Source organism: Oncorhynchus clarkii, chromosome 18 (assembly GCF_045791955.1).
Source record: "Oncorhynchus clarkii lewisi isolate Uvic-CL-2024 chromosome 18, UVic_Ocla_1.0, whole genome shotgun sequence".
Lineage (NCBI taxonomy): Eukaryota > Metazoa > Chordata > Actinopteri > Salmoniformes > Salmonidae > Oncorhynchus > Oncorhynchus clarkii.
The window spans coordinates 61,099,191-61,116,987 of NC_092164.1; the positions used below are offsets into that span (position 1 = coordinate 61,099,191).

General features: G+C 45.2%; 1 protein-coding gene across 1 annotated transcript in view; it reads left to right on the forward strand.

Annotated features, from left to right (window-relative positions):
* Positions 1-17,797, forward strand: part of LOC139373812 (solute carrier family 45 member 4-like) — a 65,746-nt gene that overhangs the window by 36,023 nt on the left and 11,926 nt on the right. The window contains exon 4 of the mRNA XM_071114830.1: positions 15,600-15,788. Coding sequence (XP_070970931.1) covers positions 15,600-15,788 — 189 coding nt within the window. The remainder of the gene's footprint in view (positions 1-15,599; positions 15,789-17,797) is intronic.

Here is a 17,797-nt window from a genome sequence, read left to right on the forward strand (position 1 = left end):
TCGTTGCCTATTGAGGGCATCGACGTTATCCTTGGGAATAACTTGGCTGGTGAGCGTGTATGGCCTGCCGTGTTTCCATCTCTAGTGGTTTCCACTAAGCCGTCATTTGTTGGGATTCCTGATGAGAATGTACAGAGTTTCCCAGAGGTGTTCTCTGCGTGTGCAGTGACACGTTCTATGAGCCGTGGCAAATTGGTCACTGCGCCGACTAATGATAATAATACAAAGAAGTATGCCACTGTTTTCCCTGTTATTCCGTTATCTGTAACCCGCTCAGATCTAATTAAGGCGCAACGGGATGACCCCACGTTAGAAGAGTTGCGTGACCAAATTGTGCCTGTGGAACAGTTGGGAGATGTCGCCCATGGCTATTTTCTCCAAGAGGATGTCCTGATGAGAAAGTGGGTGTCTCATGATAGTTGTTTTCTGGGGGAGGCAATTAGTCAAGTTGTTGTACCAGTTAAGCTTCGTGAGTTGGTGTTGGAAACTTCCCACAGCGACGTTGCTGGACAAATGGGGGTGAGGAAAACCTACAATCGCATTTTAAGACATTTCTTTTGGCCTAGATTAAAGAGGGATGTTTCTGATTTTATAAAAACTTGTCACACCTGTCAATTAACTGGTAAGCCTAATCAAGCTATTAAACCGGTACCATTGTTTCCTATTCCTGTACTCAGCCAACCTTTTGAGTATCTGATTATTGACTGTGTGGGTCCCCTGCCTCGTTCTAAAAAGGGTAGCAGTTACCTGTTCACCGTGATGTGTCAGACCACTAGGTTTCCTGCTGCCTATCCTCTCCGATCTATCACAACTAAATCTGTGTTAAAAGCTTTGACTCAGTTTCTCTCATTGTTTGGAATTCCTAAGGTCATTCAGAGTGATCAAGGATCTAATTTCACCTCTAATCTGTTTAGTCAGGTTCTTCAACAGCTCCATGTTAAACACAATTTGTCTAGCGCCTATCACGCGCAAAGTCAAGGAGCACTGGAACGTTTCCATCAAACTCTAAAGTCTTTGTTGAGAGCTTATTGTACTGAGATGGATAAGGATTGGGAGGAGGGGTTGCCTTGGTTACTGTTAGCCGCTAGGGAGGTTTCACAGGAGAGCACGGGTTTCAGTCCAAATGACCTTGTGTTTGGACATAGGGTGCGTGGACTTTTATCTGTTCTCCAGGATGACTGGAAGTCTCCCGAGCCCCCTCAGTCCCTGTTATCGTATGTGTGTGATTTCCCGAGACGGCTGTATTCCGCTGGTGAAATGGCTAAAGAGAAGTTATCATCTTCACAAGAGAGGATGAAGGGCATATTTGATCGCCGAGCTGAGCCTCGTCAATTTAGTCCGGGTGACCAGGTTCTTGCTCTGCTGCCAATTGTTGGTTCTCCTTTTCAAGCCAAGTTTCAAGGTCCATATACAGTGTTGCGCCAGTACACTGAGCAAAATGATCTAGTGGCCACTCCAGAACGAAGGAAAGCACACCAGCTGTGCCATGTAAATCTGTTAAAACCCTATTATGCACGTTCCTCTGAGACTGAACAGTGGGATTCTGCAGAGGACGCTAAACCTGTTCTTTTGGCTGATACCGTTGTTTCCTTGGGTTCTTGTCGTGCTAGATCTGTGCATGAGGAGGAAGATGTTCCTGGTCCTGACGATTGTATATTGCAGGGTAGATTGAAAAATTCAGAAACACTGGATATCTTAGACAGTCTTCTCACTCACCTACCTGTTGATGGGCGGAAAGAGATGCTTGGTCTGATTCAGAGATTTCCAGGTTTGTTTTCTGATACACCTACACGTACAAACTTAATGGAACATGATATTGACATTGGAGATGCTGACCCCATTCGTCAGCGGTTCTATAGAGTTTCTTCAGAGAAACTACGTTGTCTGGATGCTGAGGTCAAGTACATGCTGGAGAGTAAGATAGCAGAGCCTTCTTTCTCCAGTTGGGCTTCTCCCTGTATCTTGGTCAGTAAACCGGATGGAACAAACCGATTTTGTACGGACTACCGTAAGGTAAACAGTGTCACAAAGCCAGATTCATTTCCTCTTCCTAGGATGGAGGACTGTGTTGATCAAGTCGGTGCAGCTAAGTTTGTGAGCAAATTTGACCTGTTAAAAGGCTATTGGCAGGTGCCACTGACGACTAGGGCACGTGAAATCTCTGCCTTTATTACACCCTTTGGTCTGTACTCATATTCATATGAGTTTCGGTCTGCGTAATGCACCTGCGACTTTTCAGCGACTTATGAACAGGGTTGTCGCCGGTCTGACCGGGTGCGCTGTTTATTTGGACGATGCAGTGATATATGCAGATACTTGGGAAGAACATCTGTCCCGTATTCAAGCCTTGTTCGAGCGTCTGGCTGCGGCTCGCCTCACAATCAATCTGGCTAAATGTGAGTTTGCTCAGGCAACCGTTACATACCTTGGAAAAGTGGTTGGGCAGGGTGAAGTGCGTCCTGTTCGGGCTAAAGTGGTGGCTATTGATGCTTTTCCATCACCAACTACTAAAAAGGAACTGATGCGTTTCTTGGGCATGATTGGTTATTACCATAGTTTTTGTAGTAACTTCTCTGTGGTCGCTCCCTTGACCGATATGCTGAAAGCTAAGGCTGTTTACGTTTGGTCTACTCGTTGTCAACAAGCTTTTGAAGATGCAAAGAGGTTGCTTACCTCAACTCCGGTGCTGGCTGCTCCTCGCATGGATTTGTCATTTACCTTGCAGGTGGATGCTAGTCATGTGGGGGCAGGTGCAGTTTTGCTGCAAGCAGATGTGTCTGGGGTTGAGAGGCCTGTTAGTTTCTTTTCCAAAAAGTTTAACGATTATCAGTTGAACTATTCGGTTATTGAAAAGGAAGCACTAGCACTCATTTGGGCGCTACAACACTTCAAAGTGTATGTCGGGTCGGGGGTAGTACCTATTGTGGTCTACACCGACCATAACCCCCTCACTTTTTTGAGGTCCATGATGTGTCCAAACCAGAGGATAATGCGATGGTGTTTATTTTTACAATCATTCCATCTCGATGTGCGGCACATCAGGGGATCTGAAAACGTGATTGCTGATGCGCTCTCTCGTGCACCCTGCTCCTAAATGTTTACGGGACTGACCATTGCTTCCTATTGTCATGTTCTCTCTGTCCTGTCTGCTCCCTCCTGGTCTTGTTTTCTTCGTTCCTCTTAAATGTTGCTTCCTGTGCGAAGGTTGCTGAGGTTTGGGGAGGAGGTTGGCTGGGGCAAATTGTAAGTGTGAACACATAACCCCTCACCAATTTGGGACGCAGGAGGCTGTGCCAATTTGGGACTGCAGGGGCTGGTATGTTCCGGGGTCCTTGTTGGTCCCCGGTTTTATGGGGGGGAATGTGACGACCCTCCCACTCTGTCTGCCGTATTTTGTCTTTGTTCTTGTTTCCTTATTAGGATGCCGGTGGGCGGAGTTGAGAGGGTCGTCAGCTACATGGGAAACACCTGGGCCCAGGTGTTTCCCAGGATAAATACACCCCTTTCCCATTCATGGGGGAGACTCTCTCCATGCAGACATTTGTAGATTGTGTTGTGGTTCTTGTTGGGTTTTTGTTTGTTTGCTTTGGCACCTTTCAACACCCTACATTATCACATTCATGCATGCAAAACACTCACTTACGCTACTGATTACTGATTACACACATCATTGTATATTTTCCTTAGTTGCTTTAGTTAATAAATATATCTTTTGTTACTCCTTATCTCCACGTTGTCTCCCTTTGTTACGGGCTTTGAGCCGGTTTGTGACAGAAGGCTGGGTATAGGTTTAGATGGATCCAGGTTATGTTTGGATGTTGGAAGGCTGGGTATAGGTTTAGATGGATCCAGGGTATGTTTGGATGTTGGAAGGCTGGGTATAGGTTTAGATGGATCCAGGTTATGTTTGGAGGTTGGAAGGCTGGGTATAGGTTTAGATGGATCCAGGTTATGTTTGGATGTTGGAAGGCTGGGTATAGGTTTAGATGGATCCAGGTTATGTTTGGATGTTAGAAGGCTGGGTATAGGTTTAGATGGATCCAGGTTATGTTTGGATGTTGGAAGGCTGGGTATAGGTTTAGATGGATCCAGGTTATGTTTGGATGTTGGAAGGCTGGGTATAGGTTTAGATGGATCCAGGTTATGTTTGGATGTTGGAAGGCTGGGTATAGGTTTAGATGGAGGGTGTGAATGTTGAAACGTTAAAACAAAAGTTAAGATCCTTAACGTTAAGAAAAATCCCTAAGGGAAACAACTACTTCAAGCTCTCGGAGCGAGTGACGTTATCGATTTGAAACTCCACTAGCACGCACCGCTAACTAGCGCGCACCGCTAACTAGCCAGCCATTTCACATTAGTTACATAGGCACGTTTGACTGTCCACTGATATATGCTACATAGACAGTCAAACGTGCCTATTTATAGGTTTTTACTATTTCGTAACAGCTGCAGTAGGACGTGTGATTTATGAGTACTATCATCATGCTACAGAGTATGCAAAAAATCTAACCAGCCATGCTTCAATTGAGGCTAAATATTTGATTACGCCCCAACACAGTAAAACAACACATCTGTCCGACAGCCGGTCATCTTGGTTATTTTCCGTCCCCAATGCAAATGAATTGTGAACCGCACAGGTTTTCCGGCTGCCCGATGAACTAACGGTAGGCATATCGTATGATTGGACTATAACACCACGCCACTGGCTAATCCCTGGCATCCCTGCCCTATGGTATGTTGTCCAGAAATGCCAACTATTTGCAAGGCAGCAAGGAGGCTTCCATTTTGTCCATCCCTGTTTACTTCCCTATGCTGAATAAGAAGAATCACCACAAAGAGATGGAGATTGAGAAGTTTTCTAGGCGGGAATGTGTGAGCCGGCACATTTTTTAAACCCTCCCACCTGTTTTTCTCTGTGGAATCATTTTTGGGGGGTGAGGTCACCGACAAACCCAACTCTCAGCTGGTGATGGGAGGGATGATCCAACTGGAAAAACACTGGACAGGTGGCATTTCTAATGAGGCTGGAATTTGTGGAATTTTAAGGCTGTGTTGTTGTGGTTCTCTGTTAAAATACTAGTCCTCAATCCCCATCCAACATTCTTGCATACCTTGCATATTGAATTCTGGGGAAAAGTTAGTTGGACAGTGGGGTAGCATAGCTGGACATCCGACATTGTTAGATGGACATTGAATTCTGGGAAAAATAATTAGTTGGATATTGTCAGTTGGACATTGTATAAGTAGGGTCACATAGCCCAGATCAGGGTTGCCCCAACCCGGTCCTGTGGCCCCCCTGGGTCCACGTTTTGTCCTTGCCCCAACCCGGTCCTGTGGCCCCCCTGGGTCCACGTTTTGGGTTTTGTCCTTGCCCCAACCCGGTCCTGTGGCCCCTCCTGGGTCCACGTTTTGGGTTTTGTCCTTGCCCCAACCCGGTCCTGTGGCCCCTCCTGGGTCCACGTTTTGGGTTTTGTCCTTGCCCAAACCCAGTCCTGTGGCCCCCCTGGGTCCACGCTTTGCACTACACAGTTGACTCCAATAAATAATGCTAGATGACATGTTTAGGTAATCTATCTCGGGGGTAGGCAACCCTGTTCCTGGAGTGCTGCAGGTGCTGCAGGATTGGAGGCACCAGACCTGACCAACTGAGCTAATGGATCACTTGGTCTGGTCACCTGTTCTTCCAGTTCAGTTAAAACATCAAGTTACCTACCTCTAAACTAGCTGAACATTGCATAGCATATGTCCAATGTCCAATCTCAGCAAGGTTATGGTGTGGCCACAGATCAAAGAACAGCCAGTGACTTACACACTGTGAAATCCCACTGTGGGTTTAATGAATGCGCTGCTAGTAGACCTCTGAAATCTATACTGCTATGACACGCGCACACACACACACACACACACACACACACACACACACACACACACACACACCCCCCCCCAGGGCACCCACTACTGCTGGCTCTCTGTCCCTCTTTCCCTCCCAGTTAGACAGCAAGGAGAGATTTTGCCATTTCTCTGACTGCTCACAGTTGAACTCAGGCAACGAGATGGAGGACTTGCGGTAGACTCATCTCATCACTTTCAGATCAGATCTAACTGCTTTAATTCACATTAAGCTGGAGCGTTTTCCTTTCATTAACGTGAGATGATAGCTAGATGACATATAGCACTCTGATATGAGCTGTGTGCGTCATGTCATGTGCTCGTTCATTTGTCCAGTACTGGCCTCGTCCCATGTCGTCCTATGGGGCTCGTCCCATGTCGTCCTATGGGGCTCGTCCCATGTCGTCCTATGGGGCTCGTCCCATGTCGTCCTATGGGGCTCATCCCATGTCGTCCTATGGGGCTCATCCCATGTCGTCCTATGGGGCTCATCCCATGTCGTCCTATGGGGCTCATCCCATGTCGTCCTATGGGGCTCATCCCATGTCGTCCTATGGGGCTCATCCCATGTCGTCCTATGGGGCCCTTTACCTTATTACATGTCAAACAGGAAGCAGTGTGTGTGTGTGTGTGTGATGTCACACGGGAAGCAGTGTGTGTGTGTGTGTGTGTGTGGAAGTGTGTGTGTGTGTGATGTCACACAGGAAGCAGTGTGTGTGTGTGATGTCACACGGGAAGCAGTGTGTGTGGGCAGGCAGGGGGCAGGAACCTTCCGTGACTCTGGAGCTTACTGATAGAGAGAGGCTTTGAGGCACACACACACACACACACACATCTCACAGCCTGCTGCCAGCCCCCAGACATCACTGTGTCGTGCCTCATGGGTATGCCACATCTCACAGATAGAGCCGAGTGTCTTTCTCACACACACACACACACACACACACACACACACTCTCTTTCATAATGGATTTTTTAATAATTGTCAGTGTGAGCTTTAGCTAATTTGACTATAAAATGCATTATGCAAAGTGTTAGGCTGACGTCTTGTTCCTAGACATCACAGTGACCATGGATCTGATGGGTTGAACATAGATTGAATATAACAGGCCAACTAGAAACAAAACCATTGGTAATAAAAGGATGGGAACCGGGGTTGGGGTCAATTCCATTTCTATTCCGAAAGTAAACCCAATTCCACATTTTCCCTCATTGAGAAGTATTGAATAGAATTGGAATTTCAGTGTACTTCCTGAATATGGAATTGACCCCAACCCTGATGGGAACCATTAAGCCTAGGAGCTTTATGGTCCATGTTGGGCTCTGTTCTTTTTAATATCATAAACATTACCACGCTCTTTACAATCAACCTTTATTCTCTCTGGTTGTCTTCCATTGTTTCGTGGCCTGTGAGGCTTTTCATCAGCTTCCCCAAAACAATCAGTGCCTGGTGAACCCAGAGCCGTTGGCTAGAGCGAGACCTATTCATTTAGGGTTTGTATTATTTCAATATAGCCATCGTCATCACTCTCCGAACCTTGAGCCATCTGTGCCCACAAAAGCAGGAAACACCCACACTGTGACCTATTTCGTTCCAGGAGCCCCGTTGGGAACCTGATTTGTCTGACTAGCTTCCAATAGAGAATGTTTAATGAGGTGTAGTGACTGGGTGGTAATGTTGTTGTTGTTGTGTTGTTGTTGTGTTGTCACAGAACGTTGCAGATACTACTGCAGCAGTTCATTTTAGCCTAGAATCTGTGATGCTGTGGCTTACTCCCAGTTGTAAAAAGGGGCATTTAGAGTTCTGTATTGTGAGGGAGTCCATGGAGACGACAGTATAATGTAAGAAATGTCTCATTTTTAGTGATCTTCTGTCTGATATTACTTTGGGGGGCTGTGTTAAAGGGATGTTGTCAAGGAGGCCCTTTACCTACTTCCCCAGAGTCAGATGAAGTTGTGGAGACCATTGTTATGTCTCTGTGTCCAGTATGAAGGAAGTTGGAGGTAATTTCACAAGCCAATGCTAACTCACGTTAGCGGAAGTATATAAAGGGTCTCATTGCCAAAAATCCCAAAGTATCCCTTTAATAATCCCTTTAATAATCTGCAAACATACAACACAACGCAATTTAATCTTATTTTGTCCCCATCTGTGTTAAATTCACAGTGTCTCTGCTGGGGTTGATTGGAGGAAGAATCCTCTCTTCCTCCGCCTCTACTGCAGTGTCCCAGGACTGTGGCTGACTACTGACTACTGCAGTATTATGTAACACTGCTGACTAACAGCTGTGTGTGTGTGTGTGTGTGTGTGTGTCTTGCAGTTTTAAAGGCGAGCAGAGTGGATGCAGCATAAAACAAAATCTCCTTGTTACATTAGGAATCAATCAATCAGAGCTGAGGACAGCCCCTCTCTTCTCATTCACCCGTACACTGCTAACACACAATACATCATCTTACCGCACTGTGCAAATGACCTTAAAGGCACCTTGATGACACTACTGTTCTACGAGCTAAGAAGGGGGAACAGACAGCTGTGCGTGTGTGTGTGATTCATACTGCGGGACTGCTGAGCTAGCTCTTCTCCTGGCTGTCTTCTACTCTGTATTACAGGGCAGTATGGACTCCCCTGTCCTGGCTGTCTTCTATTCTGTATTACAGGGCAGTACGGACTCCCCTGTCCTGGCTGTCTTCTACTCTGTATTACAGGGCAGTACGGACTCCCCTGTCCTGGCTGTCTTCTATTCTGTATTACAGGGCAGTACGGACTCCCCTGTTCTGGCTGTCTTCTATTCTGTATTACAGGGCAGTACGGACTCCCCTGTTCTGGCTGTCTTCTATTCTGTATTACAGGGCAGTACGGACTCCCCAACCTGGGTCCTGAGCATCTCCTTTCGCTGCTTAATGAATGCACCAATACAAACACAACCCCCCTCTCACTCTCACTCACTCACACACACAGACATGCACACACACCCTCAGCTCAGCACGGAAAACAAACAAACGCTGCAACGTAGCCTGCCGTGAGGGGGATTTCTGTCTGTCTGTCCGTCTGTCTGTCTGTCTGTCTGTCTGTCTCTAGGTCTCTTATTTGAGAGTCAGATATACCCTGCTCTCTGCTCGGTCGGCGGAGCCTGGCAAAGCTCTTCATCACTGGGTGCACTTTAAACCGCCCTCGGTAATTAAATCACCCTTTTCGATGTCAACTGCAGGAAGGCAGGCAGGCAGGCCGCTGTGCCACCGGTGGCTCTATTGGCAGGAGCCTCCACCTGTCATCATGTTTCACTTCTTAAGTGCGTAACAAAATTATGTTTTGTTGATGCAGTTTATTTAGTTTCTTAATTGTATTTCAGTGTTATTGTCTATTGTTGATAGTTATCTCTAGGCTACAGAATGAATTGAAGTTTCTCTCCTCTGGTTTTCTGAAGTTGTTTACAAGCTATAGTACTTTGTCAGTGGACCCGGCAGTACAGTGGAACCGGCAGTACAGTGGAACCGGCAGTACAGTGGGCCCGGCAGTGCAGTGGGCCCGGCAGTACAGTGGACCCGGCAGTACAGTGGGCCCGGCAGTACAGTGGAACCGGCAGTACAGTGGAACCGGCAGTACTGTGGAACCGGCAGTACTGTAGACCCGGCTGCTCTAATCACTGCTCCCTACATTCTTTGAAAATAAAAAAAAATTCTAAGAGAGTACCGCACCACTGTTTAACTGGGAAACGAGTGCTCTGTTGCCTCCATCCATCAAATGTTGTGTGTTTGTGTGAGTAGGAATGCATCTCTTCTGGAATGGATGGCCGTTTTATAAAATAGTCTCCTCACGGACACTCCCCCTCTCACTGCTGGGAAGCAGCAAACGCTATGACTCACATCCCAACACGATGTAGGCCAGTCCGTCCCCCCCCCCCCCCCCTTCCTTCCACCGCTCTCACCTCTCAGGGGCTCGGCTACAAATGTGTCAATGCATTTAAACTGGCATCTCTCTCTTTTAGTCCCTCAATCTCTTTCTCTCTTTCACTCTCTCTCTCTTTCTCTCTCTCTCTTTATCTCTTTCTCTATGTGTCTGAACATTAAGAACACCTTCCTAATATTGAGTTGCTACCCCCCCCATTTCCCCTCAGAACAGCCTAAATTTGTCAGGGCATGGACTCTACAAGGTGTTGAAAGCATTCCACAGGGACGCTGGCTCATGTTGACTCCAATGCTTTTGTTAGAGTTTATGTTATTCTTTAATAACACAGACCCCAAATCAAATCAGGGTTTATTCAAATAGGACAAATCATGCTTGGAAGTAGATGTTCATTCTCCCCTGTCCTCAGTGATGCTCTCCTGTGATTCTCTCCAGTGAACAAAGGGGCAGGATCTAGTTTTATAACCCAACCCTAGCCTGTGGTTGACCAATTAGAATTCCTTGCAATAAAACTGGGCCAATGGCCAGATAAGTATCCTATTTCAGACTCAATATACAGACAAATTCCTCCCATGTCCCTGCATTAATCCCCTACTACAGAAAAAAACACTATTTCCATTGATCTTTAGTCCTCTATTGGCTGTTAGTCCTCTGTCTCTCTCTTTATCTTGGAAATATTCTTACACTTCTCATAGTTGTGTCAAGTTGGCTGGATGTCCTTTGGGTTGGTGGATCATTCTTGCTACACACAGGAAACTGTTGAACGTGAAAAGCCCAGCAGCATTTGCAGTTCTTGACTCAAACCAGTGTGCTTGACCCCTACTACCATACCCCGTTCAAAGGCATTTCAATCTTTTGTCTTTCTCATTCACCCTCTGAATGGCAAACATACACAATCCATGTCGCAATTGTATTAAAAGGCTTAAAAATCCTTCTTTAACCTGTCTCCTCCTCTTCATCTACACTGAGTTGAAGTGGATTTAACAAGTGACATCAATAAGGGACCACAGCGTTCACCTGGATTCACCTGGTCAGTCTAAGTCATGGAAAGAACATGTGTTCTTAATGTTTTGTACACTCAGTTTATATCTTCACTCTCACTCAGCTTCTCTCTCTCTCAAGCTCAGTCTCGCTCTCTCTCAGCTTCTATATCTTCACTCTCACTCAGCTTCTCTCTCTCAATTTCAGTCTCGCTTTCTCTCAGCTTCTATATCTTCACTCTGTGTTTTGGTTGGTTGTGCATCACATAATTATTCATTGGCTGAGACCCACTGCTTGCATATTAGCTCTTCCTATTGTTGGAAACACAGTGAGGGTTGAGAACAGCATGTGAAATGATCCTGTAAATAATTCATACAGGACATCCCTCTGCTAGCCGACACTCTTAGCAAAAAGGGTTCCAAAAGGGTTCTTCGGCTGTCCCCCATAGGAGAGCCCTATTTGGTTCCAGGTGGAACCATTTTGGGTTCCTGGGTTCCATGTAGAACCCTCTGTGAAAAGGTTCTACATGGAACCCAAAAGGGTTCTACCTGGACCCAAAAAGGGTTCTCCAAAGGATTATCTTATGGCGACAGCTGAATAACCCTTTTAGGTTCTAGATTGCACTTTTTTTTCGAAGAGGGTAGATGGACCCCTCTCTGTCCCTGTTGCCAAGGATTTTAAACTGCCAGCCATCTCAGCTATACATTGATTGTTGTCAAGGTGTTTTTCTTGAAGAGGGCTTTGTTAGCAGGTGTTAATGGGTGTTTCCCAAGCAGCAACCTATTCCCTATATAGCCCTATCGGCTCTGATCAAAAGTAGTGCACTATATAGGGAATAGTATGCCATTTGGGACAATGATTTGTACTGTATCCCTGGTCTGTTGAGGTCCTGCTATGTTTCCTCCTCTGTCTGTCTCTCTCCCTCCAAGTGTCAAGGCTCGGCAGGCTGTTATGCACCTGACCAAGTCTAGCTGGCAGCAGCGCAGCCCCAGAAAGCACCCGTTTCCTGCCAGTCCTCGATCATCCAGCCTGTGGCTACTTCACTTCATCCCCCCCAAGCCCTCCTCCCTTTCTCCTACAGTCCCTGACTTGCTTTCACTTTTCACACCAACCACTCAGACCCAAACATGATTTATGGTCAGTTTCATTTTCTCAAGAAAAGCCCTCTAATAAAAATGGTTGGATGGGAAGGGTGACGTATCAGATGAAATTGTTTTCTATCTAAATGGCAGCAGCAAAGGAGGAATGGACAGGTCGAAAGCTCAATCCTGGGAGCGTAAATTTGTGTACAGGTGGTTAGTGTACAGGTGGTTGGTTAGTGTGTGTGTGTGCTTGACACTTGTTTTGATCTGAGCAGCTTTTGCAGCCCAGGGCCTACTATATAAGGTGTTGTGACACATGAGACGGGCCAGACTCTAGACTGTTAAGCTCTCCATTCCTCAGAACAGAACATCCTCGTAGAAGTCATAAAAACCTTTGTCCTTCTACATGTCCCATCCACTTCCAGACATTAGCCATCGATAAATCACCTCTAAGTGTCTCAGCCAAGTCAATGTAAATGTCATTGTTATTGACTGTGGCCTAATGGTCATTGGGTTGGGAAGGGTAAACTGACCTGACACCTTGCTTACCCAAGGAATTCCACAAGATGCACTGATAGCATTTGTGTCTAATGATTCCATTGTGGAGCTATATGAGCTGGCACCAAGACTGACTAAACACACTGTAAGGCCTGGACCAGAGCCATATGAATGAGCCAGCTGTGCTCGTTCAGTTCCACATATGGGATGCCATTGTGTGTCAAATGGGAATGATGTGTCAAGATTAACGTCTTTGATGGAGAAGATTGTGAGTTGCCCCCTTCTCACGTCCTTATTACCCACTACCCACAGTCATTCTCTTTATGTTTCTCTTGCTCTCTGCCTCTGTCCCCCTGCCTCTCTGTCCCTCTCACTGTCGCTCTCTATCCCTCACCCCCCTCTCTCTGTCTCTCGCTCTCTGTCTCTGTCCCCCTGCCTCTCTGTCCCTCTCACTGTCACTCTCTATCCCTCACCCCCCTCTCTCTGTCTCTCGCTCTCAGTCTCTGTCCCCCTGCCTCTCTGTCCCTCTCACTGTCACTCTCTATCCCTCACCCCCCTCTCTCTGTCTCTCGCTCTCAGTCTCTGTCCCCTTGCCTCTCTGTCCCTCTCACTGTCACTCTCTATCCCTCACCCCCCTCTCTCTGTCTCTCGCTCTCTGTCTCTGTCCCCCTGCCTCTCTGTCCCTCTCACTGTCGCTCTCTATCCCTCACCCCCCTCTCTCTGCCTCTGTCCCCCTCTCTCTCTCTGTCCCCCTGCCTCTCTATCCCTCACCCCCCTCTCTCTGTCTCTGTCCCCCTGCCTCTCTATCCCTCACCCCCCTCTCTCTGTCTCTGTCCCCCTGCCTCTATATCCCTCACCCCCCTCTCTCTGTCTCTGTCCCCCTGCCTCTCTATCCCTCACCCCCCTCTCTCTGTCTAGTTTTGTGACTCTGCTCTTTCCTACATGGTCTAAATCTGTCTGTCCTAAGTCTCGCTGGGCAACAGTAAATATATCCTGAAGTAGTGCGAGTCACACTGCTCTCAGTATTGTTCCACATCTTTGACCCGGTGGAGAGAAAAATCCTGGTCTTTATTTACTAGAATCGGACATCCTGTTTACCCCGACCGCTTTCCCAAAGAAACAAACTGCTTACCGACAGATTAAAATCTGTTCGCAACATTTTATGTGTTTGTATCCGACGTCGACAGCAGGTTGAGACCAAAACAAGTGAACAATTTACAGAAACACAGTTTTGGGGCCCTGTGAGTAACCTCAATTAAAACCTTGAGGAGGAAGTCATGTCTCATTGATTGGTCATTGAGGGGTCATAAGGACATGTCTACAGCAAGTCCGTCTACAGGCAAAAGGAAGTAGTGATGTTTGGGGCACAGTGGAGCTCTGGGTTCCCAAGCCACCTGGGTCATGGTCATCATCAACAACCATCAGGTTCACTTGAACCAGAATGTGAACAGGGTTTCACTTACTGTGAGATCCTGTATAGTCTACATTCTGATAAGACCATAACTCACTAGTCTACACTCTGATAAGACCATAACTCGCTAGTCTACATTCTGATAAGACCATAACCCGCTAGTCTACATTCTGATAAAACCATAACCCACTAGTCTACATTCTGATAAGACCATAACCAACTAGTCTACATTCTGATAAGACCATAACCCACTAGTCTACACTCTGATAAGACCATAACCCACTAGTCTACACTCTGATAAGACCATAATCCACTATAGTGGAAACAACATTGATTCGACCAGTGTGTTCCCAGTGGGAAAGTTATAACATTTTCTGAGCAGGTATAAGAGTAGCCTCCTCTTTTTATTTCATTTTTTAGCTGATTCCAGAGTTCTTAGAATGAAATGTGAGATTTGTTCTCACTGGCAAAGTTTTATATTATAAATGATCACTTTGCTTCATTGAAAATGTGGGGGGTGTGGCCTCGTCTAACACGGTAAGGGGGTGTGGCCTCGTCTAACACGGTGAGGGGGTGTGGCCTCGTCTAACACGGTGAGGGGGTGTGGCCTTGTCTAACACGGTGAGGGGGTGTGGCCTCGTACTGTCCTCCTTAAGGTGTATGCAACCGTAATGTGACAGCCAGCCAAACTCCAATCAAGAACTTAACCAGAGTCAGGGATAGGCTTTCCATAACCCTCCAGTTTTATAGTTGAAACGGTGTAAAAATGAAGTCATTGGAGCATCTCAGACTAAAAGGCATTATTAATGCACAACCGAGTCTAACCGACGTCTCAAAGTCACATAGTGAACAATACAATACTTGACCAACACTGTACATAGAAAACATATCCTGCTTGAATAATGTTCTAAATAGGATTAGTATTTATATAACATGTAAACTAACTTAAGTGTAAAGAGAAATCACATGTAGGGAGAAGCTAGCTCCAAAACAGCACTTAACAGGCAGGCTAGGCTAACGAGGGAATACATGTAATCGATTTACTTAAAAACTCAGAATTAAAACATGACCTGCAGAAAATACTTAGAATACTAAAAGATGAACATCTTAGAAATGATTTGTACTTACAGGCCATGCTTAACGAAGGCTTAACAAGAAGGATGGCAGAAGATAAACCTCCGTATTATGTCACTCTTTTCCAACATCATGAACTGCATCATTTCCTATTTTTCCTGTTTTACCACCAACAAAGAAGTAGCACAGTGGAGTACACGCTAGCTGCTGCTACACGAAACAGCCACTGGATGGCGCCAAATCAAAAGCCACTTGGCCAAAAGAATAGAAGGCAGAATAGGCCTCATCTAACGTATTGCACTTGAATGCATCTTAAACACAGAACAGACAGCTGGTATGATTCATTGTGACAAAATGGATGGATGAATGGATGGATGAATGACAATCACCCACAAGTGTCCTTCTAAGATGGTGTTGTTACTTGCATATTACTAGCACGTAGGCTACCCCATTTATGTACACCAGGACTCCGTTCTGTGCCTGCGTAGTAGCCAGTGAATTGGCACACTTCACCGAATCTGCTTTGTCATGCAGCAAGTAACACTACGTAAAAGGGCTACTTTGGCCAAGATGACAGAAACGTGCAGGTAGCCTTAATAGCACACAGAAAATGAGTGTGTGTAATCAGCTTTTTGTATGTATGGAATAATTCGGGGATCTTTTATTTCCACTGAAACATGGGACCAATGCTTTACATGTTGCGTTTATATTTGATGATAAACCCTAACCCTCTTCTCGTTTCCTTCCTGTCGATCTCCAGGTCTTCCAGAACAGTATTACAGCCTGACATGGTTCCTGAGCCCCATACTGGGCCTGATCTTCACACCTCTGATTGGCTCAGCCAGCGATCGCTGCACCCTGAAATGGGGCCGGCGACGCCCTTTCATCCTGGCCCTGTGTGTGGGCGTGCTGTTCGGAGTGGCACTCTTCCTCAACGGGTCACTCATAGGTAACAAATAATATATTATAAACTGGGTGGTTCGAGCCCTGAATGCTGATTGGCTGACAGCCATGGTATATCAGACCCAGTGGTATAAAGCACTTAAGTAAAAATACTTTAAAGTACTACTTAATTAGTTTTTTGGGGGTATCTGTACTTTACTTTACTATTTCATATTTTGACAACTTTTGCTTTTACTCCACTACGTTCCTAAAGAAATGATGTACTTTCTACACCCAAAAGTACTCGGTACATTTTGAATGCTTAGCAGGACAGGAAAACGGTCTGGTTCACGCACTTAAAAAGACAATTCCTGGTCATTCCTACTGCATCTGATCTGGCGGACTCACTAAACACTAAACAGGCTAAACACAGATGCTTTGTTTGTAAATTATGTCTGAGTGTTGGAGTGTGCCCCTGGCTATCAGTAAATTAAAAAAACAAAAAAATTGTGCCGTTTGGTTTGCATAATATAAGGAATTTTAAATGATCTATACTTTTCTTTTGATACTTAAAAACCTCTTTGGGCTGAGATCCCGCTAACGGGATCGATATGACAACAGCCAGTGAAAGTGCAGGGCGCCAAATTCAAACAACAGAAATCTCATAATTAAAATTCCTCAAACATACAAGTATTTCACACCATTTTAAAGATAGACTTCTTGTTAATCCCACCACAGTGTCCGATTTCAAATCGGCTTTACGGCGCAAGCACCACAAACGATTATGTTAGGTCAGAGCCAAGTCACAGAAAAACACAGCCATTTTTCCAGCCAAAGAGAGGAGTCACAAAAATCAGAAATAGAGATAGAATTAATCACTAACCTTTGATGATCTTCATCAGATGACACTCATAGGACTTCATGTTATACAATACATGTATGTTTTGTTTGATAAAGTTCATATTTATATAAAAAATATCTCAGTATACATTGGCGCGTTATGTTCAGTAGTTCCAAAAACATCCAGTGATTTTGCAGAGAGCCACATCAATTTACAGAAATACTCATTATAAATGTTGATGAAAATACAAGTGTTATTACATGGAACTTTAGATACACTTCTCCTTAAAGCAACCGCTGTGTCAGATCTTTTTTTAAATAAGCAAATCAGGCAATAATCTGAGTACGACACTCAGAGACTAAAACAACCCAAATAGATATCCGCGAACAGAGCTCGCTCTCACGTCATGAGCTCATGACACTCTGCCAGACCCCTGGCTCAAACAGCCCTTATGAGCCCCCACTTCACAGTAGAATCATCAAACAAGGTTCTAAAGACTGTTGACATCTAGTGGAAGCCTTAGGAAGTGCAACATGACCAATATCCCACTGTGTATTCAATAGGGAATAAGTTGAAAAACTACAGACCTCAGATTTCCCACTTCCCGATTGGATTTCTTCTCAGGTTTTTGCCTGCCATATGAGTTCTGTTATACTCACAGACATCATTCAAGCAGTTTTAGAAACTTCAGAGTGTTCTATCCAAATATACTAATAATATGCATATCTTAGCTTCTGGGACTGAGTAGCAGGCAGTTTACTCTGGGCACCTCTGAGCACCTTATTCATCCAAGCTACTCAATACTGCCCCCAGCCATAAGAAGCTAAGTGTATATATATATATATATATATATTATTTACAAAAGTATATTTTTAAGTATATTTTAGCAATTACATTTACTTTTGCTACTTAAGTAAATTTAAAACCAAATACTTTTAGACTTTTACTCAAGTAGTATTAGTATTTTACTGGGTGACTTTCACTTTTACTTAATACTCAAGTATGAAAATTGAGTACTTTTTCCACCACTGCGTATACAATGGGTGTGATTTTTTTCCAAAGCAACTACAGTAATGTGTGCATTCATTTTATATATGGGTGGTCCAAGGAATCAAACCCACTATCCTGGAGTTACAAGCACCAGCTGAGCTACAGAGGGCCAGCATTGGAACTGGGGGTTAGGCAGGGTTAGGGTTTCATTGCGAAATGCTTTTCAGCCTGTTAATTCATGGGAA